At 37.4% G+C, this 26224-nt stretch overlaps 3 protein-coding genes across 5 annotated transcripts; 1 reads left to right on the top strand and 2 right to left on the bottom strand.

The window, feature by feature from the left end:
• Positions 1 to 848: 848 nt before the first annotated feature.
• On the bottom strand, positions 849 to 10354 carry sbk1 (SH3 domain binding kinase 1). Of its 2 annotated transcripts, XR_013207351.1 has the most exons (5): positions 9404 to 10212; positions 6381 to 6553; positions 5614 to 5816; positions 2217 to 4882; positions 849 to 1855 (listed from the first exon to the last, which is right to left on the bottom strand). XR_013207351.1 is itself a non-coding variant. In XM_077245339.1 (4 exons), exons 1-4 carry the CDS (start codon positions 9439 to 9441, stop codon positions 4109 to 4111), a joined length of 1188 nt encoding a protein of 395 aa, XP_077101454.1. In that variant the 5' UTR covers positions 9442 to 10354; the 3' UTR covers positions 849 to 4108. The 2 variants fall into 2 exon arrangements, 1 of the variants encoding a protein (XP_077101454.1); XM_077245339.1 differs by having other exon boundaries at positions 849 to 4882; positions 9404 to 10354.
• A 4838-nt stretch (positions 10355 to 15192) lies between these two features.
• On the bottom strand, positions 15193 to 19357 carry gnptg (N-acetylglucosamine-1-phosphate transferase subunit gamma). The gene is made up of 10 exons (XM_077245346.1): positions 18998 to 19357; positions 18835 to 18889; positions 18610 to 18732; positions 18393 to 18476; positions 18216 to 18309; positions 17987 to 18101; positions 17746 to 17828; positions 17545 to 17667; positions 17380 to 17464; positions 15193 to 15616 (listed from the first exon to the last, which is right to left on the bottom strand). Exons 1-10 carry the CDS (start codon positions 19044 to 19046, stop codon positions 15525 to 15527), a joined length of 903 nt encoding a protein of 300 aa, XP_077101461.1. The 5' UTR covers positions 19047 to 19357; the 3' UTR covers positions 15193 to 15524.
• A 224-nt stretch (positions 19358 to 19581) lies between these two features.
• Positions 19582 to 24338, top strand: tsr3 (TSR3 ribosome maturation factor). Of its 2 annotated transcripts, none has more exons than XM_077245348.1 (6): positions 19582 to 19942; positions 20433 to 20640; positions 22128 to 22321; positions 22971 to 23138; positions 23741 to 23786; positions 23895 to 24338. In XM_077245348.1, exons 1-6 carry the CDS (start codon positions 19822 to 19824, stop codon positions 24001 to 24003), a joined length of 846 nt encoding a protein of 281 aa, XP_077101463.1. In that variant the 5' UTR covers positions 19582 to 19821; the 3' UTR covers positions 24004 to 24338. The 2 variants fall into 2 exon arrangements, with proteins under 2 accessions (XP_077101463.1, XP_077101462.1); XM_077245347.1 differs by having other exon boundaries at positions 19588 to 19942; positions 23741 to 23795.
• The last annotated feature ends 1886 nt before the right edge of the window (positions 24339 to 26224 follow it).

Below are 26224 nucleotides of genomic sequence, written 5' to 3'. Positions count from 1 at the left end.
GAAGAGAGTTAGTAAGGGAAGATGGAGAAAGTTTTGAATTCGCTTTGGTTGAAAGATAGAGTTGGGTTTCATTTGCGTATAGCAATGGAAGTGAATCTGATATTTACGGAAGATGTAACCAAGGAGGAGTAGATAAATAATGAACAGCAGGGGTCCCAGGACAGAGCCCTGGGGCACTCCTGCGACAACAGGGACTGAATGAGAGGTGAATGATTTTAAATTAATGAACTGAGTGCGGCCTGATAGATATGAATAAAACCAGTTTAGAGGTGTGTTATAATACCAAAAGAGGAGAGTCTGTAGAAGGATGGTGTGTGAAATTGTATCGAAGGCCACACTCAAATCAAGCAGAAGGAGAATGGATAGTAAACCAGAGTCAGCAGCTAGGAGAAGGTCATTAGGGATTTTAAGGAGGGCTGTATCTGTGCTGTGAAGAGGACGGAAACCACACTGGAATTGTTCATATAGATTATAAGATGAGTGGAGTTGAGCAGCAACTATTTTTTCAAGAATTTTGGAGATGAATGGAAGATTTTAAAATGGGACGAAAATTATTAAGGTTGTTGGGAATTGAGTTACAGCAGCTGTTTTAAGAGAAGAAGAAATGATTCCAGTGGTAAATGAATGATGTTTGTAAAAAGAGGGGACACAAAAGGGACAGAGGCAATTATGTCAACAGAACTCATAAAAATAATGTTTTCAACTTATAAGAAAATCAATAAATCATAATTTTAACTTGCAACCAAGTATGATACATTTATTGAAGTTGTAGTAGGTCACCTTCATTTCTGTTTATGTCGTAGTAGTTTTAAACTGTCACACACACAAAAAATTATAGAGGCAATGGGTGCAATTCAATGTGCATTTAATCTGTTTAATTAGCTGTTTATCATTCAGAACAATCTACGACTGTATGACAATCCTTACAACAGCTAAATAACATCTAGTTTTATAAATGTACAAGAGTCAAATAATGTCAAATGAAAAAACACCAACTATTGTAGGTTGATATTAAAAGGTTGTTTGAACAACCTTTATAACCATGAAACAGTCCTATAAAAAGAGCAAAATCCATTATCATTAAACTGTTTAATGATTGCTATTATCTCATACTAACCACAACAGAGAACTCCTTCAGATTATGTGTCATATTCTTTTCGTCTGTTCTTGAGTTTGTTTTTGATGAGAAATTGGCAACATACCTCAAACATTAACATTAACTGCTCTATACCACCTATATCACTATCTAATGCATCCTATGTAAACATAAACTTTAATTTAAGACTAAAAAGAGTCTCTGTAGAAGTTAGTTAATTGATCGTTTGTTCTCTGATACAAAAGAAGCTACAAATTAGCACTACCTGACGAAACACAGTCACAATGTTCTAGGGAGCAGATGTGCTCGTGTTCTTGAATAATCCCTTGAGGCTTTGCTTTCCTAAATGACCCTTTATACGAGAACACAGAAGACGGGTCTCAGTTGAGCCGTTAAGATTGCCACTCCTGCCGCTTTTCCTCAGAAAAAGGTGTTTGAATGGACACTTCAAATACAAAGATACATAATACAATCCCTGTGATCGATGGAGACTGTGTTTTTACTCTTGAAGACTCTTTAAAGGAATAGTTCACCCAAAAATGAAAATTCTGTCAGTATTTACTCACCCTCATATTGTTCCAACCCCGTAAGACCTTCGTTCATCTTCGGAACACGGATTAAGATATTTTTGATGAAATCTGAGAGCTGGATCACTCCTCCATACTAGTCCATAGGCTTCTTCAGGGATTAAAACTGGCCAGCCCCGAAAAATCATTAAAGACATTGTTAAAATAGTGCAAGTGACTACAGTGGCTCAATCTTAAGTTTATCAAGCGACAAGAATTCTTTTTGTGCGCAAAAACAAACAAAAATAATGACTTTATTTCAACTATTCATTTCCTTCTCTATGGGCCTCTAATCAGTTGACTTAGTATGATTGCGTAGAGCTATGTCACACGTAGGCTCACTATTGGCCGACACTGGTCATGTGGGTTATGCGTGTGACGTACAACAACAAAAGCTCTACGCTTTTACACTAGTGAACTGACTCGAGGCCCACAGAGAAGGAAATTAATAGTTGAAATAAAGTCGTTATTTTTGTTTTTTTGCGCACAAAAAGTGTTCTCGTCGTTTGATAAACTTAAGATTGAGCCACTGTAGTCACTTGGACTATTTTAACGATGTCTTTAATGACTTTTTGGGGCTGGCAAATTTCAATCCCTGAAGAAGCCTATGGATTAGTATGGAGAAGTGATCCTGCTCTTTTTTGGGTGAACTAACCCTTTAAAAGTCCTGTGTCTCTGTGGAAGTTCATATAGGCAGTCTTCTGGTTATCGTGGATCTTCCAGTTTCCTCGTAAAACTAAAGAAATCCAGTATAAAATATATCTTTTTCTTCTATTGGTGCACATGTATGATTCTGTCGTAGGCTGGTTTAAAAGTCACATGATGATGAGCCTCCGTAAAGAAAAGATGTCGATCTGTATATTGACACCATCAGTGTACTTCCCTGTTTGCCGAGTTTCAGTGCACTATCGAAAAGTTAAAAGGATAGTTCACCCTAAATTAAAAACTAAGTTATCATTAACTCACCCAGGTGTTGCATTTCTCAACATTTCTCATTTTCTAAGTACTAAAATAATTAAAACTAAAACTATAGACATTTAAAAAAAATGTTTTATTTTTTTTAATCTTACCTAAAATTAAAAATATGACAATCTATTATAGTATATCAATGATACTAAAATAGCATTACAAAAGAAGTCTATACACTATATTCTAAGTCTTGTAAAGCCACACGTTCATCAGCTTTGAGTGGGAAACAGACCAAAATGTGAATTGAAAATGCATATCTCTCAAATATCATTCAATTTAAATACAGCACATCAAGATGGGTAAAATTTGATGTCAATGACCATCAATGCATCTTCTCTTTTAGAAAATGTGTGGAAAAATTGTACCGTTAGGGGCACATCAGCTTGTCCTGGGGCTCAATGGATCAATTCTATACCTAGTATACTCCTAAAAGGTGCATATCAGTAACTTACACAAATAAAATGCACTAATATACACCTTTTAGGGCTAGATATGTTACAAGATTGTTCCTTTATGGGTACTGTCTCAGTCACAAGCTAAAGGTATGATTGTTCACACTCTTTCTGACAGTGAAGATGCACAATATTTGAAGCAAAAATCAGCATCAATACAATTTTTGGTTAACAATGACTTTTCCTCACATAAATCTATTATATGACTTTAAAGGACTCCGACTATGGTACTTTGATGTGATTTCAGGATCTTGACATCTAAAGCACACATTATGGAGCATTGTGCACTATTTCTTCATTTGTGTTCATTGCAAGAAGGTACGGAGCCCCTAAAAGGACAAAGCAATGGGGGAAAAAATAAGATAAAATGTATATTTCAGTGCTTTTGCATTCACCCAAATGTTTTGCGTTCCCCAGAGAAACTTTGCATTCACTCGCACACCTTTTGAGTTCTTTGCAAGTGAACGCAAAGTTTCTCAGGGGAACGCAAAAGATTTGTGAGCGAAAGCAAAGTTTATTTCTAGGGGAAACACAAAGGTATTGCGAGCGAACGTGCAGTTTCTCGGTCAAACGCAAAAGTTTTGCAAGCAAACACTAAGTTTATTTCTTGGGGGAACACAAAAGTTTTGGAAGAGAACGGAAGAGCATTGACATATTTTTTCCTTCCCATCTCATATTTTTCCCTCACCATGTCCCTTTAGGGACTCCATAAGAAAGAAAGACATGTTGTCGTTTTTTGAGTGAACTATTCTTTTAAATTAAAAGCAAATTCAGTATGTTTTTCCTTGCAAAACTAAATAATTTCTAGAGTTAAAGTGACCTATCAAAGTTATTTTGATCCTCTCGATCCTCTTTTCCTAAGGTTTCAAAGTCACAGAGTAATACTTTTGCTAGTTCTTAATAACCTACGGCGTTCTTGTCATTCTTATGCAAAAGTTTTTCCAGTAGTTCTCCTGAAGTAATATTGCTACCAGTTTCGCGGCCGTCCAGTGAAACCCGTACACTTTTGAGACCCAGATTTGTCTTCATACGCAAATCTCAATAGGAGTGGTCATCATCACTTTGCTCTTGTCTTGGCGGTTAGGCGACGGGCTTTTGGAGGACTCTTCCCTTGAGGAATGTGGTTCGGATAGGATGCTACGTTTGAGGGGGGTGGGGCGTAGACAGGAAGTGCCTGAAGGGGGGGAGGGGTCTGTGTGTCTGTGGGCGGAGCAACGTGAGGCTCCTCCCCTCGGGGCCCTACAGGACGCTCTGCGGCGATGATGATTCAGCAGGTCGTATTTAAGGAAGTAAAACACCTCTTTAACGCCACAGCGCCGCTCCGGCTCCAACGCCAACAGCCGGCCGAACATACGCAACGCATCATCAGAGAAACGCCTCCACTGGGAGGGAACGGCTCCTGGAGGACACGCCCCCCGTTGCCAGCGCTGAAATTCCGAAAAGAATGCATCGCTAGGCAACGCCGCTTCCCATGGGAAGTTTCCCGTGAGCATGCAAAAGAGCAGAACTCCGAAAGCCCACACGTCCTGGGTTGTCGCCACGACGATGCCCTCCGAAACCGAGGCCTGGCACACCTCGGCAGCAGTGTATGGGATGGTGCCGCTGATCCGCTTGATCCGGCTGCCCGCCCGCCGTGTCATTCCCAAATCTGCTAATTTCACACGCCGGCACTCGCGGTCGAAGAGCAGAACATTTTCTGGCTTCACGTCACGATGGACGAGACTCTTGCTGTGCATGAAATCCAGAGCCAAACCCAGTTGCTGAACACAGCGTTTGACCATGTCCTCCGGCAGGCCGGCCTGAAAACACATGGGAACACAGGAAGGCGAAGTTTAGAGCTGAGGAGGTATAGAGAGTATCATAATCAAATCATATCATATAAAAAAGCTCATAATCTATAAGGGAGGAAGTAGAAACTTTTTTCTATAATCAAAAGCAGGATTACACGACCTGTAGAACTACACAGATGTATGCAGAATTAACATAGGCCTTTTTTTGATTGATTACCTATCAATCATAAAGTTATACAAATTCCCTGTGCATGTTTTGGATATAAACATTTTTTGGCCATATTTTCCCCAAAAAATAGCACAGAAAATGTGAAAAAAAGAAAGATTCTGTGTGAGTCTAGATACATGCATATAGTTGGTTTTCTGTACTGTTCATGTCATCCAGACAAGACAAAAAAAAACTAGTATATTTAGTTAAATCTCACAAAGAACATGTTCGAGTCTTAGTTTACAAACAAACAAACCAATACAAAAAAACAACCAGTCTTTTCAGCTTACCAAGACTGATTAAAAATACAGTAAAATTGTAAAATATTATTACAGTTTAAAGTAGCTGTTTTCTATTGTAGTAAATTGTAAAATCTAATTTATTCCTGTGATCAAAGCTGAATTTTCAGCATCATTATTTTTGGGTTGAAATATGACCCAAACATGTTTACAACCTGCGTGTGCATTCAGGATTCTAACACACTGAAATACTGATACAGGTGTTAAACAGGTAATATAATGCGCAGTGATACCTGAGGTGGGATGATGTCGAACAGGTCTCCCGCGGGCGCGTACTCCTGGCCGAACACGTAGCTGTCCTCCGTCTCAAACAGGACGTTTAGGACTTTGATGATAAACGGACTGCAGCCCAGAGCCGCCGTCAGACTGTACTCGCGCAGAAAACTACGCAGCTTCGTCTTGTTCTTACTCACGTACTTCAGAGCCAGTTTAGTTCCTGCCAATACACAAAACAGCGCTGAATGAAATATCATGGTGCATCAAGACCTCTATTTGAATATAGAGGAGCATTGTTGGAGCTTGACAGTGTCCAGCAAGCAATTTTGCATTTAAAACACGTCTAATAGCCGTCCAAACACAGCCCTGACGTCTAGGCTAAAACAGGCAAAATTTGGGCTGTCAGTTAACATTTAATAGAGGTCTAAACCATAGCCCAAGAATAGACTAGTCATCAATTAGATAACAAATAAATGAAATGAGTAAAGAAATGAAACCTTGTAATCACTGTTTACTTTGCTTACATGATGGAATATCATACATCTCGCAAGTTATTTTGGCAAAAACAAATTCAAGGTTATTTTGGCTAGAAGTGGGTTACTCATAGCCGGACTATATCGGTCTATAGTTAACCTATAAGGTGAAATGACAGCTATTGCTTGCTGGGTGTCCATCTACATGCACTTCCATTGTATGAAGAGAAGCAGTCAGGAAATTCTGCAAAACATTTTGTTTTGGTTCCACAAGAAAAAAACGGCACTGCCTCATTTTCATCCAGACTCACCCTGTGTCCGGTGCACACACAAGTCGACTTTGCCGTAGGTGCCCTTCCCCAAAGCAGCGATCAGCTCATACTGCTGTTCTACCTCTGAGGCGGAGAGAGACGTGATGGACAGCGCCTGCATGTCCTCGACCGGAGCCCCGCTCGTCTCACTGCCCCGTCCCGCTGCGAGAGCACTGAGAAACACACACATTATCTCACATGCACTGACAAACTTATTTAGAGGAGGTGTGTCCCGGGGCCAGGTTCACACAGATAAAAATGGTTTTCTTGCTTAGCAATTTTGTCTCGTTTTCACTAAAAGATCTCAAAATTCCTAAATCAAGATATATTTACTTGAGAAGCTTAATTACTTAAGATATTAACCTCTGGTTTCACAGACAAGGCTTATTTCAGACTAACATGTTTGAGCTGTTTTAACTGAAAGCAACTTGCACTGACAGATCTTGAAATCACTCAGAGCCATTGTTTTGTCTCAAGATGCACATCAGTTATGTTTTTTTCTAAGGCATGTTTATAAAAGCTTCTTCCCAAGTAAATATATCTATTTTAAGAATGTTTAGATAATTTCACTGGAAAATGACAAAAATAATGAGTAAGAACATCTTTTTTTGCATTGCACAACTTAAGAGAGAAGTTAAACCATTTCTTAAGATTTTTCATTTTTCTAATATTTTCTTAAACCTCTGATGCTGTTCAGTTTTACGCTTTATTTATTTACATTTTTTTTATTTATTGGAATGATACGAAACTCGGTTGAGGTTTAGGCACTTGCTGGATAAAAAAAAAAATCATGGACATGATTCGAAATTTCTAGATACCAGTTTAAATTGAAAATGTCATTTTCAGGTCTATGCTCATAAAGTGATAAACAGGTACTAAATGGATCATATCTATTCCATAAATATAATTTGGAAACAAAAAAATACAAAATATTGAACCGAAATAAAAAAATTAAAAAAAAATTAAAAAATTAAAATCTGATTGTAAAATCTGATATCTTATTCTATGGCCATTCTTGTTGAAGATTTGCTGATCAAAATCACCTCAAAGGTCATCTTTTTTGTGTCGTATGCAAATTACCTTAATAATACTAAACATGCACACTATTTTTGGAGTCATGTTTTCTAATGTGCCATGTATTTTAAATAGTTATTAATAGCGGTCCGTTGCATTCACAGCCGCCCCCTCGGTTGAAATTTTGTGTGTGTGTGTGTGTGTGTGTGTGTGTTCATCACCACCTTTCTCCCCGCTAGCGACTGCCCTGCTCGCTTGCACTGATGCTTTGACTCTGAGTGGCAAAGCACTGGTATCATGTGAGAAGAACGCTAAAGATTAATATGTACCGGTCCACTTCAAGCACTGTTCTTAATAATGTTTTGTGAGACCGGCCCCTGGTGAGTAACTCTCTCCTGGTGTTATAAACCTCCTTGATGACGTCTTTTGTCTTTTGCTCTGTTTATTCTTCTCTCTCTAACGCGTGTCCTTATTTCTTTCCTCTTGTCAGCACTTCTACTTGTATTTCCCAAGCCTTGAACCTGATTTGACACTCTCCGACGAAGCAGTCTCTTTGTAAATATTTCAGCAGCAGCAAAGGACAGCACTAACTGAATCACGGTCCTGACGTCTCGCAGAGCTTACGGGAATAGAGCAGTGACCTAGTATGAGTCCTCATGTTATCAGCATTATGCATAGTGACAGCGCAAAGCATCGCTGAGCATCACTGCTACACAACAACAACAACAACAGATGACCTTAAGATGACCTCTCAGAAGTTCTGATGTGCGAACCCCTGCTATCCTGGACACTTTAGCCTCTAACTGAGAAACAATTGAGACATTTATTCAGGAACATTCTCACTTTCTCTAGTGGTCATTGTCTACCTCGGCTAGATGCCGGGTTTTTTACTGCATTAACCCACCTGCCGTTCTCTCCCGCCCTTCATTCTGTACCTCAACCGGTAGAGCAGAGAATTTAGGAATTTCCCTTCCCAATTTTAATTGAATTGGCCACAACACACTGGATATTGAATTGGAAAGACAGGAAAATGATTTTTCAGAATGACAATTGGAAGAAATGCACGTGAATCCTATAGTACACAACAACAAAATGAGCTGGAACAGAAACTTTCCATTTTATAAAACCGCTTGATGTTAATTAGCTCCATTTTAAAGACTTTAAAATTTTATTTTAAACATTTTATAAATTTTATATATTATTGAAAGAAATAGCCCTCTCTGATGCACCCTGAAGGAAATCTGATGTAGGATTTATTTTGAAACAATTTTCACTCAGATATTGCAAGTAAACTGCACAAATAATAAGAAAGAAATGGCACGTAAAACATTGAATTAAACATGAAAGTAGTGTTTTCTTGTAAAAAATTTACTCCAATAATCAGTTTAATTTACTGATATAACTTTGAATGTCTTGAATGCACTTTACTATAGTAAATCATAATTGCCCCACTTTATAAATGGGTCAATCTGTTCCTCATTGAGCCTAAATTTGATCCTAAGGTCAACACCTGAAGGTGACCTTTGACCTGCCCTCCCTCACAGGTCACATTAATTTCACACACAACATTCTTGCTTATACTTACAAACATGCAAACTCATGTTTACAGGATTTATTGAAGTGCTAAATGCATCAGCATTACACAAAACAAAACAGTTCTGAATAATTCATTCTCATTAAATTCCATTCCTTTTTTATTATTTTTTTAATTATTGAATTTTTTACTACCCTCTTTCTCCTCTATTCCCCGTTATTTCCTTTCTTTTTTCGGCTTATTCAGTACTTCATATGCTTTGGCGATATTATAAATGTTAACAAAAACACCTATAATATCAGACTCTGGAAACATCAGCAAAAATGCATGAATGCATGCCGTGCCACCAACAGTGCAAAACAAACAGTTGAGAGCAGCAAGAGCCCTCAGCACTGTTCAGACAAAAGAAATCAACACACGCGTCAGGCTTGAGTTTCACAGCGATGACCTGATGAAGGAGATGTGCAGGACTCACCTGCTGGTGCCCTCTCTCTCTCCCTCATGTTCCTGCATCCAAACGCCGCGTCTATCAATTCATTCCCCCCAGAAAAGCATGATCTTCAATCACAAAGAATGAGTTTCCTCAGCGTTCCTGAAGGACGTCTGGCTCAGAGCTCTGTCACACACACACACACTGTGCTCTGCTCTACATCCTCAGCTTTGCTTTCCAGTCCTGCGCTCATGTGGAAAAATCACAGTCCTGTTCAGTGTTTCCTTTGTGAAGGATCTGCTGGAGCACGAGGAGAGAGGAGCTTGTGTGTGTGTTCAGTCATCAGTGATGTACAGTGTGTGTGAGAGAGAAAGATGAAGGGGAGGTGGTTGTATCTGTGTGTGAATGACCTACTTCATTGCGTTTGCGCTCCTGGATGCTGGAAGAACGGCGTCTGTGTCTCGCAGCATCCAGGGTCCTTTAGGGATGTGGGATGTGCTCATCCAATGGCCTGTGTTCACATGATCCCAGAACCCCTGGAGCCAGCAGCGTCCCAGCATCCAGGCTTCGTTTCAAACACTGTTTAATGCAGAACATCAAACCTATTTTTAGATCTTTTTCACATTCCGTGACATTCAAGCACATTTTCCTTCCAAGTTTTTTTTTTTTTAGTATCATCGAGATACTAATATTTTTATAAATAGGTTTTCATTGTTTTATTTTAATTTGAGGTATTTTTATACATGTTTGTCATTTTTATTAGTTTTTCATTTTTTTATAGTCAGCTGAAATGGAAGGGATAGTCTTTTCTTCCCTTATTGTGACGTATATCATAGTGAAACGGCTTCTGGAACAAGATCAAATGTATGGCGGGGCTTGATTTTGTCCGTGGGGAATTGATTTGATGGTTGTGGTTTGCTATTGGTGGATCTGATGTGAGTGACAGGTCGCACCGCCCTCATCACCAGTAAACACGTCATTAGAGAAGAGATGATGCTACAAGACAAGAGGGAAGGGAAGTTATTTACACATGAATTAAAAAAATAATAATGTGCATATAGATAAATATTTTATAATAAATGCTGCAATATTCCATAAAAACAAGAATTGTTTAATGTCATGGTGACTTAAAAAATATCTTTAGGCTATAGGTTTTATAAATTATTTCAATTTTTCATTAGATTCTCATTAATGTAATACAATAATGAGAAATCATGTTTATTACAACAATTAAATTAAGGCAGCACAACAAATATCATCATGATGCATCAAAATTTCCCATTGACATTCATTGTTTAAAATGCTCGTTATTCAAAACCTAACCGACCACAGTGACGTCATTGTGATATTTCCATACTGCATGATTGATTTTTCTTTTATGATCTAATATAGTGTAACAGTCGGGGTAAAGAAGTAAAGTTGCATTTATGCATTTGGCAGATGGTTTTATCCAAAATGACTTACACTGCATTCAAGGTGTTAAACCTCAGCCTAAAAAGAACATTTCAGGAAATGTAAATCTAATCAAATAATACTGACGTTTCCTAGCATTCATAAGAATGGAAAGAGACCGTTTTTCACAACCTTCTGAAAGCCCAAATACAGAGTAATCTCACCTCTCCTTTGTGTTACGCCTCAGTTTCTTTCATTAAGCTTTCTCTCATCTTACAGCTTGCAAACTTTTTGTCCTAGTTTAAGTCGCTGTCTCCACACTTTATCCAGGTCGACATGTTTTTTTTGGAAACAGTGTCTTATAAAATATGGGCTTGAACGTGGAATCCTGCTGCAAATGTCTGCCCAGTAAGCCCATATTTATGCACAATAATTATTTAATAGTAATTTAATAATATGACATAACATTGTGAGGTAACTACTTTGGCATTAATCTTGTGCATTTATAAACTTAAATAATTAATACTAATACATTGGAATATATAAATGATTACAAAAATAACAATTATTATATTTAATAATTAATTAATGATTAATTTAGTTATTAATTAGTAATATAGCAATTATAAAATAATTGCATATTATATATATATATATATATTAGTTATTATTATCTGCCACTTAATAAATTATAATTATAATAAAAATATAAAGTTATTACAAAAATATAATTATTAATGTAAACATTCTATCCATTTATTTTTGTTATTATTATGATTATTGTTGTTGAGAGTATACATTATTTTTTATAACAACGATAACAATTATTATGATGATTCTATTGTTGTAATATAGTTTATTATATATAATAAACTATATTTATCATATATATATATAAATAATTTAAAATAGTAATATATATTTACAATATTGTTTGTAATATAATATCATACTATTATTAATATAATATTAATATCAATAATTATTATTATTATGTACCACCATTATAAAATTATATTATCAATCTATTATTAATATAATATTAATTATTATTATTATTATGTGCCACCTTTATAATAATATTAATAATAAGTATTATTACAGGACAAATGTGATGTAAATACCTTTATTAATAAACATTAAAAAAAATTATCAGTGTGTTCAAGCCTGTTTTGCATGCCGATGCACATGCTGGAGGAGCGTCAGCGTCACATGACTCTCTCTCCACAGAGGCCTGTTGTCTCAGTCTCTGTCTCTCATCCTGACGTCCCCCCGTTAAATGAAATCTGTACATGAAGGAAGATTTCTAGTTTATATACTCACTTTTATGCATTTATTAAGAATTGCTAAGTATCCCAGGCTTAGAGGATCTTCTCAGTCTTGTTCTCGCTGATTGACCGCAAGCTCATGAGCAAGTCGCACATCTCTCGAAAACATTTATGAAGAGACATGCCTCAACACATTCCCTTCTTCATCTCCTGCCTAAGAAGTTCTTCAGTTCTGATATTAATAGAAAGACAAACTGTAAAGTTCATGCTGAATGTCATTGCCATATTTTTTTGTTTAGATCTAATTAGATGAAAGGCCTTAATTGCCCACCTGAGGTTTGAGTGACAGGCGCTGAAGTTCATCAAATGCATCTGTCATGGCCGCCTGATGGAAACGTCAGCACTGACCTTTTGGTGTTCTACATGCATTGGTCAGCGTTAAATGTTTTCTTCCAAAATCAATCCGAAAAGCTTGTACAAAAGTTAAACTTGTTTGATAGTGAAACGCCCATTCAAAGCAATCCGATATTAACTATAGGGAGCCGTATGAGTCATTTGCAATTCTGAAGTGACTGAGGATCTAATGTACACAACCCTGATATAAATATCTGCACCCTTGGAGTGCGTCATTGTGAGGCAGAGGATGTCCTGCAGGCAGGAGCTTCATCTCTTGAGAGAGCATGCTTTGTAATAAGGTCACTCGCTCTCTCTTTCAGAAATCAGACGCCACTTCAGTCTCAGATCAGGTGTGACATAAATCAGTCCTGATTGTGCGACTGCAGATATGAATGAGCTCTCCAATCATGTGATTTGTTGAGGAGAGGTGCACTATTACGGTGATTAAAACTACTATATTGTCTTGATGGTGATAAAACAGATCCTAAGCAATATGAACAAATTAATTTTGAAAATAGGATTATGCATTCAGTTGACTGACAAATATGCATCACATTAAGTTTATTAGTTTGTTTATGTTAAAACTAATTAAAATGAATGGCAATTTTATATGCAATTCAAATACGTAAATGTTATATTTAGGCCTTTTTTTAATGGATGTGCCGAGTCAATTTGACCCATGCACAGCACATTTTTGAGTCGAAAATACTGGTTAACCTAGGATGTTTTTCTTGAAATTGTGTTCCTATTTTTCATTAAGGGTTATGCGCATGCCTGCGAAGCTTGACATTCTGAGGTGTCGTAGAATGTGTGTATGAAATTTATTTTCCAATTTAATTTGGAATTTAATTTATTACTGGCAGGCCAGTAAGACACACAGAACCAAAATAAAAAAAGGTTTTATGTATTGTGCGCGCACTCACACACACACAAAGCATTTACACTACCGTTTATGATATTGTGATTTTTGGTGAATTTATCAATTTGACCTATGACCTTAAATGTTAAGTTAAAACAACTTGCAATTACTTAGAAGATTCTATTGTGTTCGATATTTTTTAAGTAAAGAATGTTAAGTAAACAAAAGTTGGCAAGTTTGATTTACTTTAAAAGTTTGTTGCAAAAATGTTGCATGTATATTTTAAGTAAAATCATTTTTTCAGTGTAGAACATTGCGATAAACCACAGTGACAGAACACCTTAGAAATCGCATACCAATCATGGTGGCACGTTTTGCACGGGCAAACGCTGAAGGAGAAGTAAAAAATATAGTTGTATTTGATCTCTGGTGAGTTCGGCCGTCTCGTAATGGAATTTTATTTTTCATGGTCTGGTCATTTTCTATTCAGTTAAACTCTCCTCTTCCCGTTTCGGCTTCTAACAAGATGTGTATCGACACACGGTTGCTACATCCTAATATAACATCTTATTTACAACCAAAGAGGAAACGGCTGCCCTGGAACCGATTGCTCGAGGGTTTTGTCTGTTATTTGCAGCTTGATGTGGGCTGTTTGTTCTGCCAGTGCTGTCTAGTGATGGTCAAAGAAAAGAGCAGAAATTGGATGGGAGCAAATAAGAGACTGGAGGGCGTGAGAAGGGGATTTCTGTGTAAATTATAGTGGTATTTCGGCTCAAATGCTTGATTTCTTTACACACAGAAGAGATGTGCGTTGAAAAGGAACGATAGAGCTTTGGATGCTGCCATCTAGTGGTTCACAAAGAGGATTTTAAATATCAAGTTACCGGATCCTGGCAGTGGGACGTACGATTCGTTTTAACGAATCGGTTCGTTTGGACAGTTAATTTTAACGCAGTGTTTAACAAAATGATTCATCAATTACTTTGAGGCATCTCTGTAGAGTCCAAAGAACAAGCTACATTGTAATCATATACGCTACTGCAGTTTAGAAGAACGGTTTTTGATTAGGTAGTTTAAATTACGTTTAAATTTTGTTGTTCTCATTTAGTCGAAAGAAATACAATGGCGAATAATTCCTACAATTTATTCATCAATAAAAAATCAACACTCGGTCCACACCTTTCCAAGGCAAGGCAAAATTATGAATACAAATCTCTACTCCATTTTTAACTACTGTTATAGTAATACAATAGTTATAGAATTACATAATTTAATAAAGGCCAGCCTAAAAACATAACTTTTTATTTTAAAGGTAGGCCTACAGCAATTACTTTTTTTTCACATTCAGAAATTAATACTTGTATAAAAATAATACTAATAAAAATGATGAATACTTGCCCAAGATAAAGAATCTAGTCATTTCAGTGGTCTTGAAAAAGCTGGTTCATTCTACATGAAGGGTGGTCTGCCCTCATGGCGGCTGCCATTTTGAGATGATAACGTTTGGTTATCAAAACTTTCAGTTGTGGAATAAATCATGGGTGACATATTCTTATGAACAGGCTAGACTATATCTGCCATAGTTTTAGTAATCAAAAACTTTAAAAAATAAAATAAATTCAAAGCCCCCTATCCAAACTCCCAACCTTTTTTTCTCATTGAATATCCCGAGTGAGTCACTCGGAAGCACGCAATACTTTGGCAATAAAACAGGTTGTAAACATGTCATGTGAACATTAAAGTTGCTTGCAGAACAACATTCACCATTGTTTGAGCCAACATTGTTTAGAGGTTGTTCACACAGAACGTATTTTATGTGCTAGGCAGGTGTGTTTGACCATTGTGACTTTTTCATCGTCGCACGCATAACACTGCATTCTAAAAACTTGTTGCTTAAGTAAAAAATCAAAATTAAAAAATGCATTTTCAGACCTTTTTATTAATTTTTTTTTATTAAATACAAAAACTCATTCTGTGTAAAGGGCTTCTCAGGCTGGTTTTGATGATCAAACAACAAAGCTCCCGCAATGTTTTCATAGTAGCACACAGACAAGTTTTTACGCAAACAGAAAGATAAAAAAAATTACATTACCCCTAAAAACTGATGCCACAACGTTGTGAGAACTTTGTCATGTGATAAAATCTTTATTTTTCAGGTCAGACGTATTCAAGTCAAATTTAAAACTCATTAAATAGCATTATCTCACAGTAATATTATTTTCCTGCATGTTTTGTGATCCTGCTGGGCATGTCAGTGCAGATCAGCAATGAAGCCGGTGTCCCCGCGCAGGTGCTGCTCCTGCCGGGGCGAGGGCTCCACAGGACCCTGATCCTGTGTCCTGTCTGAGAGAGCGAGAAGAATTACACTGGTGCATCTAACCTGTTTGAGCACAAGTGATGCACGCTCATGGCATCATCAACTAATTATTTTTGTGAAATATTTAGGCTTTGCTAGCTTTCTTTAACCTTGTGAAATCTGACATACAAAATAATAATAGTCAAAAATGTGATCATGGAACAGTTTATTGAATCTTAAGGCCAAAAAAAATTTGCATGTGTGTTTTTTGTTTTGTTTTTCTGTTTTCATAAAATGGCCCATATAGATGATAACATGATTTTTCTAAAAAATTGATGTATGGATAATCAAGTGAAGTTGCTTCAGTCCACTAAATGTTCATCTTGAATTAATAATAACAACATACAATTTATTCTTACATTTACTTTATAAAATCATTAAGGATTTCATAGCAAAAAGACACGTGAACCACGACCTGAAGATGGACAGTTGTTGATTTTTACTAAAATGCTTTTCCCTTGCTATTAAATATCAATCGCACGACATGTAGTAGATTTGTGTGCAACAGGTTTTTCAGCAAGTTTGAATCATGTTGATCATTTAGAAGCCTTAGTATATTTGCATATCAAATATTACACTGTAGGCTTCATAGGGCTAAAATAAATGACACATTCGGGCATTTTTTCAGGCCGGGACACACCAAGCCATGTGCTACAGGTTTTTTCAGTATGTTCCGCACCGTTGGCTCTCGCCGGACGCGATCTGGGTATTTTGGGCCAATTCAGCATGTTGAATCGCCATCGGTGAGAGAGAGAACTCTGATTGGATGTTCAGCTTAGCGAACGAGTCAGTACACGAGAATAAAAGCGTAAGTGATGAAAGCGCACAAAGACACAGACAGAAGGCTGTTATAATGTTACATCATTTACTTGAGCATTTGAATGCATGAATATTTTCATAATAACATGAGCTGCCTGGAGTAAATAAAGTGAACAACATTATTGATATTCAAAATTCACAGCTAGCGCTGCTTTGTTTACAGTTTGAATATCTGCAGTCCTACTTTACTTCCTTTTTGAATGACGTAAATAGACGATTGATACCTGCTGATATAAACAGATATTTTGGCGCAGAACGCACATGCTAGTTTACAGTCGCCTTTAGTCCTTTTGGTGTGTTCAAGCGCAGCTTTATAGCTGAGACGCAGCCGACAACACAGTCAGCTTTCGTCACCGCTAGTTCTTTGACGTCGGCTTGATGTGTCCTGGGCTTTTGTGACTTAAAGGGGAACTTGGCAACTATTTCAACATAATAAAACCGTTTCGAAATCATTTGGATGGTTTAATAACCTGTTCTGGTGAGAATGGTGACTTTCCCCACTCCCCCCAGTGATCCTAGGCGGATAACCAACCTTGCAACATGAGGATTAACGTCCCGGTAAGTTGGAAATAGGAAGTCTTGTGAGAAGCGAGAACAAGTGAGAAACACAAACTGCTTTACGGAAATTCGACATAAACACACACGCCGCCCTCAATGTGTATGATGCATTACCCACCTCGGTAGACATAGCTCCACACGATAAAGTTGGCCGGCTCCGATAACAACAAATGCACATGAGCAGCGGTAGAAAGGGGGAGGAGGGGCCGCAAGTGAGTTTTTTTACGACAGTGTTGTGAAATATATGCCTCAGGGGGAGCTCGTTAAGAAAACATGCGACAACAAAAGTGAAATCAGCGAAGAAATAGCTAGAGTTGCCGAGTTCCCCTTTAAGCGTCCACCTGAGCCTATCAGATGAGCATGCATGTCTCACCTGTTGTTGTCGCCTCATAGGAGATGTTATGTTGTGTTAGGAGCGATTGTAGCCGTTCTATTTCTGCCCGCTGCTTTTCGAAGTCCTGTTCAAATAAACACACATGCTGACAGCAGAAGCATGACTAAAGCTGAGCGCAGTATGTCCTGCACACGTCTCTCTGACCTGTTTGCACTGCTCCAGACTCGGATGCGTGACAGACGTCGTGCTCTCCTCTGCCTTCTGCTGCTGAGCTCTTCTCAGGAGACCCGCCTCTTCAAACAGCGCTTTCAGCAGCTTATTATAACCCTAAACACACACAAACGCCTCTTATTATTATATGTTCTCAGAGGCATGAAGAGTATAACAGTGTGTGTTTGTTGTCACCTGTTCTGTGAGGAGATCTTCATATCGAGCTTGCGCAATTTCATCCCACTCCTTCTGTAATGGCTCACTCAAAACTGGATACACTGAAAAAACACACAAGTGCACAGTGAGACTCGGTTCATTGTAGATAAAGCCTCAACTAACTTTAAAATGTCCCTCAGGATCACATACAATTATTTAAAATAAGACAAAACAATAATAGTATTTGAATGATACTAAAATAACACTGCGGTTAACTCACCTAAGAGGGAGTGTGAATGGCAAACAAGTGGCGTTTCAAACGTCAGTGAATAAACACACGTCTGCGGCTCTGAAACTCTCGAAAGTTTACTGCTATTCCCACAGACCAGGAGAACCTGAATAGAGACACACAACATCATTCACACGTCACCACTTACTGGCAAAAAAACATTCATAAAGACTCATTACAATTAACACAAAGATAGTGTGTTGATGGGGAAAAAACAAACCTTGGTCTGTCTGTTCTTGTTTCCGCATGAATCTCCTTCTCGCATCCACATGCCAGTAAACGTGTTATTCTGAATCTCCCATTCCTGCCAAATACTACACATACACAGTGATTTCAAATAATGCAAGCTTAAATAAATAGAAGAAAGCATAATAAAAACTTTTATAAAGATCATTACCCCAATATACCGCTGTATGCGTTCCATCTGAAACTCTGTTCATGCTGAGTCACATTATGAAATGGACAGAATACGTATTTGTATCTAAAAAAACACAGAAGAATTTTTTAATTACACACAATTCATATTCATAAAGATAAATCAAGTTAAATGTGTATATTAAGCTACTACACTTAAAAAAAAAAGACTTTTTAATAGTTTTAAAGATGTTACATACAGGGCCTCAATATAGTTGAAGCATTTCCCTGCCAGTCTGTGCAGATGTGAAGGTCCTGACACTGGAGATGGGCTGATCTTTGCCTGCAGTCGACTGCTCTGAGACATAAGCTGATTATTCAACCTGAAAAATCAAAGGAAGAAGAATATGGGGATTCAGACTATGTTGTTTAAGTAGATCTCATATTTGAAATGAACATTTTAGAGGGTTTGCTGGAAACCTGACCCAAATGTATTCGGTTCCTCCACTATCTTCATCTTCCCTCCTGATATGACAGCCACTGAAACATCAAAAAACACCACATAAAAAATGTTGAAAACACTTTCAGTTCCAGTTGCTACACTATTGATCATATTTAATAAAACAAGACTCAATTTATTACACTTACCCAGTGCTGTCAGACATAACAGGCACAATTTTAAAAATACAGACTCCATAACTTTTGAAATCGTGGGAGCTGTAAGTAAAACTACATTTCTTTTTTATCTTTCTTCTGTCTGTTCATGTGACACAACCACAACTGAAAACATTACCGATTGGATTACGTTAGATTTTATGTTTTATGAACGTGTGGCTTGCGAAATGCAACAATTATCGAGAAAATACCTCATATTTAAGAGTTTTAACATATACGAAGATACAATTACATTTAATTGGTAAAAATGTGTCTCTTTTGCTGTTTACATTAAACACAAAGGCGAAATATGCATCAAAATGTTCTTGAATGTAGGAAACGCGGCGTTGCAGTAAACCAAAAAGATATTGTTCTATATTTCCGGGGTGTAATTCTGCCTAAATAAAAGTCCTTTTCCGGTTTTACTTTAAAGATTATTATATGTCTGTTTTGTATAATTTATCCATAGTGTCGAGCATAAAATATTAGTTTATATTGTTAAACTGAATAAATAAAATATTAATATTGATGTAATTTAAATAAAATAGCGTCCTTTGTGCGTGGTCACAGTAAGAGCCATGTTTCATTACGTCACCATGTTTTGGCCTCACGAACCAGCGTGTCAGAATAAATCTTTGGGATTTTATTTAAAGGCATTTGTATGCCGTGATCAGCGTAAAGTAGACACATTTTTGGTTTGTTATTATTCGTAAGATGGTTAAATGGGTTATAATACTGTCAACCCTTTAAATAGCGTCTTCACACGTCTGAAAGTTTAAGTTTTTATTTCTAAAACAAAAGGAAGGTGAATTTCAGATATGCCACGTAAAAAACAGGGGAAATGTGAGCGAGCGGTACACAAGGGCAAAGACACACGACACAGGATGAAGGGGAAATCATTAGAAACCTTCACAGAGGAGATGCACGAGGCTCTGCAAGGTCTGTGGTTGTCATGCCAGTTTGGATAGATATGTTAAAGGGATAGTTCACCCAAAAATGAAAATTCAGGCATCATTTACTCACCCTCAAGTTGTTCCAAACCTGTATGAATTTCATTACTCTGCTGAACACAAAAGAATATTTTTTTAAGGAATGTTGGTAACCAAATAGTTGATGGACCCCATTGACTTTCTTAAATACTATGGAAGTCAATGGGGTTCATCAACTGTTTGGTTACCGACATTCTTCAAAATATCTTTATTTGTGTTAGGCAAAATAAATAAATTCATACAGGTTTGGAACAACTTGAGGGCGAGTAAATGATGACTGAATTTGAACTATACCTTTAAGGGAGGGCATTTAACACTGTCATGTTTTTAAAACATATCCACTCAGATTTATGTCACAGATTGAATTACTCTAAGTAATAAAGCTTGACACACATGAGATTATGCGTTGTCAGTGTATGTGTGCGGGTTTTTTTCTTCAGCCAGTGAGGATGCAGATTCAGGGGCTTCAGGAGGTGTGAAGTTGCCCTGTCCATTGGCCATGTGGGATCTGGGTCACTGTGACCCTAAACGCTGCACAGGACGGAAGCTGGCCAGGAAAGGTTTAGTGCGCTGCCTTCGACTCAACCAGCGCTTCAATGGCCTAATCCTCAGCCCGATGGGAACCAGATACGTTACACCTGCAGACAGGTCAAGTCAAGTCACATTCATTTATATAGCGCTTTTTACAATACAGATTGTTTCAAAGCAGCTTTACAGAGATGACAGAAAAATAATGCAAAAAAGTTTGTTTCCAGAAGAAAATAGCGTCACAGTCCAGCTTACAGGAAGTTCAGTGATGTTTCATTTTTGTTTAAAAAAAGTTATTAATTAAGTTAATTTATATATAGCCGCTCTGGAGTAAACCGTGATGTCATCGTCCAGTTCAGTTCAGTTCTTGTATAATTGTGTCAATGCAGGCAGATCAATATTATTGTTGAAAATTAAATTAAATGTTAAATTTAATGTCCCCAACTAAGCAAGCCAAGCCAAAGGCAACAAAGGTGAAAAGGCTACAGTGGCAAGGAACCAAAACTCCATCAGGGCAGAAGCGAGAAAAAAAACTTTGGAGAACCCAGGTTCAGTCGGGGGGGCAAGTCCTCCTCTGGCCAATGACCGAACAGTGTATGATTGTGATTCAGGCAGCATTACAGGTCAGAAGTCAGATTGGTTTGGAACAATCAGAATATTATCCAGTTCCATTTGGTTGAAGATTGGAGTCACGCCGGTATGGAGACGGGTTTGTTGAGGGTCAGTGCCTATGGCTGTCGTGTTGATGAGGCCTTCACAGGAGAGAGTCTAGTTGACACAAGGTCTGCTGACACTTCAGGGATGCGTTGTGGTCGTGTCTAGGCGCAGGTCCACCATCGGATCCGGATACGGCCCGGATCCGAATGATTACAGTAAACCTCGGAATAAGCAGAAAGACTAACATTAGTGTAGATGCCATTCTTCTTATGATGTTACGAGTAAATCGGGTGTTATAGGAAGTTTTCCCGGTTCCGGCTGACCTAATTTATGCAGCCTAATAATCATTTAACTGATTTGAATAATAGGAATGTATAATTTTCTATGTGTATACCAGGTTAAAGAGATGTTTTTATTCTAGATTTAAACTGACAGAGTGTGTCTGTCAGGTGGGCCACAGGAAGCATTTTCACAAAATCACTGTGACTTTTGCTTTGTATAATCCATTCACATTTACACAGACAAACAAATATCTACTTGAAAATTGAGCATCACATTTTCTAAAAAGATATTAGGCAGCACAATGGTTTTAATAATAATAAATATTTCTTGAGCAGCAAATCAGAATTTTAGAATGATTTCTGAAGGATCATGTGACACTGAAGACTGGAGTATTGATGCTGAAAATTCAGCTTGGATCACAGGAATAAATTACATTTAAAAAATAAAATATTCAAATAGAAAAGAGCTACTTTAAATTGTAATAATATTTCACAATATTACTGTTTTTACTGTATTTGTGATTAAATAAATGGAGCCTTGGTGAGGAGAAGAGACATCTTTTAAAAACATTTGAAAAAACATACCAACCCCAAACTTTTGAACTGTTGTGTAGATAAAAATGAGAGAAAATGTCTCAATTCTTAATCTGTAATATTCTTCATTTCCAGGGAGATTGTGGCACAGGCTGGGCTGGCAGTGATTGACTGCTCATGGGCACGGCTTGAAGATACGCCTTTCAGCAAAATGATTGGCTCACATCCGAGGCTTTTGCCGTTCTTGGTCGCAGCAAATCCTGTAAACTACGGAAAGCCGTGCAAGCTGTCCTGCGTCGAGGCTTATGCCGCCACCTTCTGCATTGTGGGTAAGCAGCTCCCAGCTTTAGCTTTCTCTCTCCCTGCTGTTGTCATATGGGTTTGGATGTATTATAGCAGTGGTTAAGCATAATGCATTTCAATGGCTGATAAAACTCACTAGAGAGAATGGTCACAAATGGCCAAAATGATGCTGATATATACACTGGGTTTAAAAGTTTGGTGATTCAGCAAGGTTTATTGGTCAATAATGACAGTAAAGACTTTTAAGTACAATTTTTACAAAAAAATAAATGCTGTTGTTTTACACTATATATTTTTTTTTACAAATAATCATAAAAAAACAGTTTCCAGTTTCCACAAAATATGAAGCAGCACAACCGTTTTCAAGATTGTTTATAATCAGAAATGTTTCTTGAGCAGCAAATCAGCTTATTAGAATGATTTCTGAAGGATAGTGTGACAGTGATGAATAATGAATTGCAAATCCAGGAATAGATTACATGTCAAAATGTTTTTTTGCATTTGATTTATTTTTGACTAAATATATGCAGCTTTGGAGGGCACAAGAGACTTCTGTCAAGAACGTAATATGTAATAATGATAGCAACTGAGATTAAATTGTGCAGATTTGCTGAGATGAAATGGACATTTATTTGTGTATTGAAGTGTATGTGTCTTTATATGATCATGCATCAGGATTTCGTGATCTGGCTGTGCTCCTGCTGAGGAAGTTTAAGTGGGGTTTGGGATTTTTGGAGCTGAACAAGACTCTTCTAGAGCGTTACGCTTCCAGCCAATCCGAAGAGGAACTACTGGCTGTGGAGAAAGAGTTTCTCAGTGAAACCCCTCAGGAAGAGGAGATAGGTACGTTACAATGACTTAAAGGGGTGCTATTATGCTTTTTTTACGTTTTCATCTTTCTTTAGTGTGTAATGTTGCTGTTTGAGCATGAAAAAGCTCTGCAAAGTTCCAAAGCACAAAGTCCCTCCAAAGGCAGTTGGTGCACACTGTTTCTGAACTCCCTGAAACACTGTTGAGTTGTTTGAGTTGCGTTAGTAGTGTGTTGAAACTCCCGGTTATGGTGAGGGGCGGGACATTTCCGAAACACGTTCAAAGCGGTTGACCAATCACAACACACTGGTCTAGCTAGCAAACAGAGCACATTGTGATTTTCAGAAGGAGGGGAAGTAAGCACGGGTGCGTTTCCCAAAGCCAACTATGGTTGCAAGTTCCCATATTACCAACAACCGTTGTTGGCTAATGATGCTTTTGGGAAATGCACAGCAGAGCATCACTGACAAACTGGGAAGAGAGGAGCTGCAACAATGTCAAGTATGGGAAAACACCTATTCTAGTAGACCAGTAGACTTTGAAAAAGGGCGTGATAGGGCCACCTTAAAACAATCAAACATACTGTAAGGGTTTTGAAAGTAACTTTGGTGTTTGTTATGTGTGTTTGTGTCCAGATCCTTTCGATGTGGACTCAGGAAGAGACTTTTTGAACCTCAACAGGCCAGTCCAGTGAGACTCTTTTTTAATTATTATGATTCTACTATGAATTTTGTTTGATTTCAACCTGAGAAGTCAGTTAAAGTAATCTGTGTGTGTTTGTTCTCTCAGGGCTGAGGATGATGATGACAGTGACCAGACATCAGAGGAAGAAGATGATGGTGAGGAGGAAGAACAGAAGAGTAAAGAGGAAGAGGATGATGATGAAAGTGATCAGTAGTCTTGGTTTGTGTAATCTTAAAATGAAACCTTTGGGGAAGAAGGGCTATAAGTGACTTATTTATTTAGTAACACTGACCTTCACTTGACATAAGCAGACTTCTGTTTTCTGAGTGTTTGCAAATGTTGAAAGATGGAACTAGTATGTTAAACAAACCGGAGTAATAGGATAGTGTAGTCAAGGTTTCAGTAAGCAACTTCCCCAAAGACTTTTTATTATGTGCATGATAAGAATCTTCTCTAACTGCTATGATAACATTATTATTGCAAAACAAATTGACTGTTGTTTATAAGCAGAATTAAATGTTTAAATAAATATTCAAATGATGTTTGTAATAAGCTGCATTTGAGTTAAGTTTGCTAGGTGTTTTGCTGATTTGAGTTCCACTTTCTTTAAACCAGCCTTTGTATTTTAAGTTAGTTAAACGTAAATCCAGCATCAGCTAGTGAACTAGTTGAGCAGATATCATGGTATATATTCTAAACGAGGGGTCTTCAATCTTAGATGCCACAAACCCTCAAATATGATAAACGAGGGAACCCCACGTGACATTTAAAAGGCAGCTTTATATTCTCATGCATAAAGACCCAATTTATACTTTGAAAATTAATATCATAAATTCCCTTTGGTGCTGTATTGTTATATGTATTAATTAATTATTTACTTTTATTTTTTATTTGAATCAATTCAATGATTTTAATCAAATGTATTTAGTTTAAATCAAGCATAGCGGCAGTTCTGGCAGGTCACGTTAGTCAAGCTCGCATCAGCTGACTCTCCGATCCACATCTACCTATAGGAATACGACGCCTATCACTGTATACATATATAAGCTCCTTCAGTTTTATCAGCAGCTATCACGTTTCTCAGGAGCGAATTGCCCTCCTCCCTCTCCAGCTCCACCTCTCGACAGTCAGGATCTGGCATTCTGATTCCCCCTGAATCAGAATAAATTCTAGAATTATGTTGCACTTTAAAATCTTGAATTAATGATATCTGCATACATACATTCATGTTAGTTCTGTTCTTTTCAGGAGGGTTATTGCTCTTATCCATGCTAGGCTGCATGGATGCGCAGGGAGTTCTCGCCCAGAACGGAACTATACCGCCAATCCAAACTGTATGCTAATTGTCAATCGTATTTGACGATAGTGGTCCTGACAGAATTTTATTTGTTGTTATGGTTTACACTGTTTTCTGAACTTCAAAGAAAAGAGTGACATTACAATGGTTATGTCCATAATATTACCATAAGACCATACGTCCAAAACACTTTATAGTACGTTATGTTAGTGGAATGTAGGTTTAAAGTAATACAAATAAGGGTGACACAGATCTGCTGATGCACAGTTGCAAAATGCCTTCAATTAAGCGTTAGTTCACCCAAAAATGAAATTTATGTCATTAATTACTCGCCCTCATGTTGTTCCAAACCCGTAACACTTTCGTTCATCTTTGGAACACAAATGAAGATCTTTTTGATGAAATCTGAGAACTTTCTGTCCCTCCATTGACAACTACGCCTAAATGCAATCTGTTGATCATATAAAGCGATTGAGTCTGGGGTTTGGGGAAGTTCCACTCCAACATTCAAACCATAAATTTGCTCTACAAATAATCCTTATCCCTCAGTTTGACTGAATGAGCTGTAAAATTTCCTTCATGTTCTATTTTCAGACTTTCAGAGGATAAGGTAACGCTTGGTATTTTAACGTGACATGGTATATCAAGAATTTATCTCCCCAAATCCTCACGTCTCTTTCCAGGTTTGTTTTCACATGGATTCTTTAAAATGTAGCCTAATTGTCTCCTCTTTTCACTTTCAATCCCTATTAGCAGTATTTACTTTCTAAAGCAGGTAAATACAATATTTATTGTCTGACCTTGTTAGCATCCTAAATTCTGCAGTTTTTCATACTTAAATTTGTAAAGAAATATAGGCTACATTTATAACACTATAATTTGTACTATATTACCTTTGCATCTAATTACAAAAAAAAAACGAGTTAATGCTGCTGTGAGGGTGTGTGATGGTAAAGTTGACATATTTCTCTCTTCTGACTGCCGCTATCAACCTCTCCCCCCCCTCTTTTAAAAAATGTGTGTAAAACACTATTGTGGAGTTTTTCTTTTGCTATGTGAGCAAATGGAAACATTAAACGTTTATTTAATGTCTCTCAGTCATTCACGACTATAGAAGTTTACCCATCTATGAGGACTT

This window comes from Siphateles boraxobius, unplaced genomic scaffold, assembly GCF_051911475.1.
Source record: "Siphateles boraxobius isolate OS27281-9 unplaced genomic scaffold, OSU_SipBor_1 26, whole genome shotgun sequence".
NCBI classification, from domain to species: Eukaryota; Metazoa; Chordata; class Actinopteri; order Cypriniformes; family Leuciscidae; genus Siphateles; species Siphateles boraxobius.
The sequence above is the reverse complement of the archived record's forward strand: the minus strand, read 5'-3'. Positions and strand labels throughout refer to the sequence as shown.

What these genes read in the sequence shown, in the direction of transcription:
- tsr3 (XM_077245347.1), top strand. Translation starts at nt 19,822, where the DNA reads ATGCCACGTAAAAAACAGGGGAAATGTGAGCGAGCGGTACACAAGGGC. An exon ending in GATGCACGAGGCTCTGCAAG is followed by an intron (nt 19,943 to 20,432) that starts GTCTGTGGTTGT and finishes TTTTTTCTTCAG; the next exon opens with CCAGTGAGGATGCAGATTCA. An exon ending in CGCCACCTTCTGCATTGTGG is followed by an intron (nt 22,322 to 22,970) that starts GTAAGCAGCTCC and finishes ATCATGCATCAG; the next exon opens with GATTTCGTGATCTGGCTGTG.
- gnptg (XM_077245346.1), bottom strand. Translation starts at nt 19,046, where the DNA reads ATGGAGTCTGTATTTTTAAAATTGTGCCTGTTATGTCTGACAGCACTG. An exon ending in GAGGAACCGAATACATTTGG is followed by an intron (nt 18,733 to 18,834) that starts GTCAGGTTTCCA and finishes TTGATTTTTCAG; the next exon opens with GTTGAATAATCAGCTTATGT. An exon ending in AAGATCTCCTCACAGAACAG is followed by an intron (nt 17,668 to 17,745) that starts GTGACAACAAAC and finishes GTGTGTGTTTAG; the next exon opens with GGTTATAATAAGCTGCTGAA.
- sbk1 (XM_077245339.1), bottom strand. Translation starts at nt 9,441, where the DNA reads ATGCAGGAACATGAGGGAGAGAGAGAGGGCACCAGCAG. An exon ending in GTGTGTGCACCGGACACAGG is followed by an intron (nt 5,817 to 6,380) that starts GTGAGTCTGGAT and finishes GTGTATTGGCAG; the next exon opens with GAACTAAACTGGCTCTGAAG. An exon ending in TCGACATCATCCCACCTCAG is followed by an intron (nt 4,883 to 5,613) that starts GTATCACTGCGC and finishes ATGTGTTTTCAG; the next exon opens with GCCGGCCTGCCGGAGGACAT.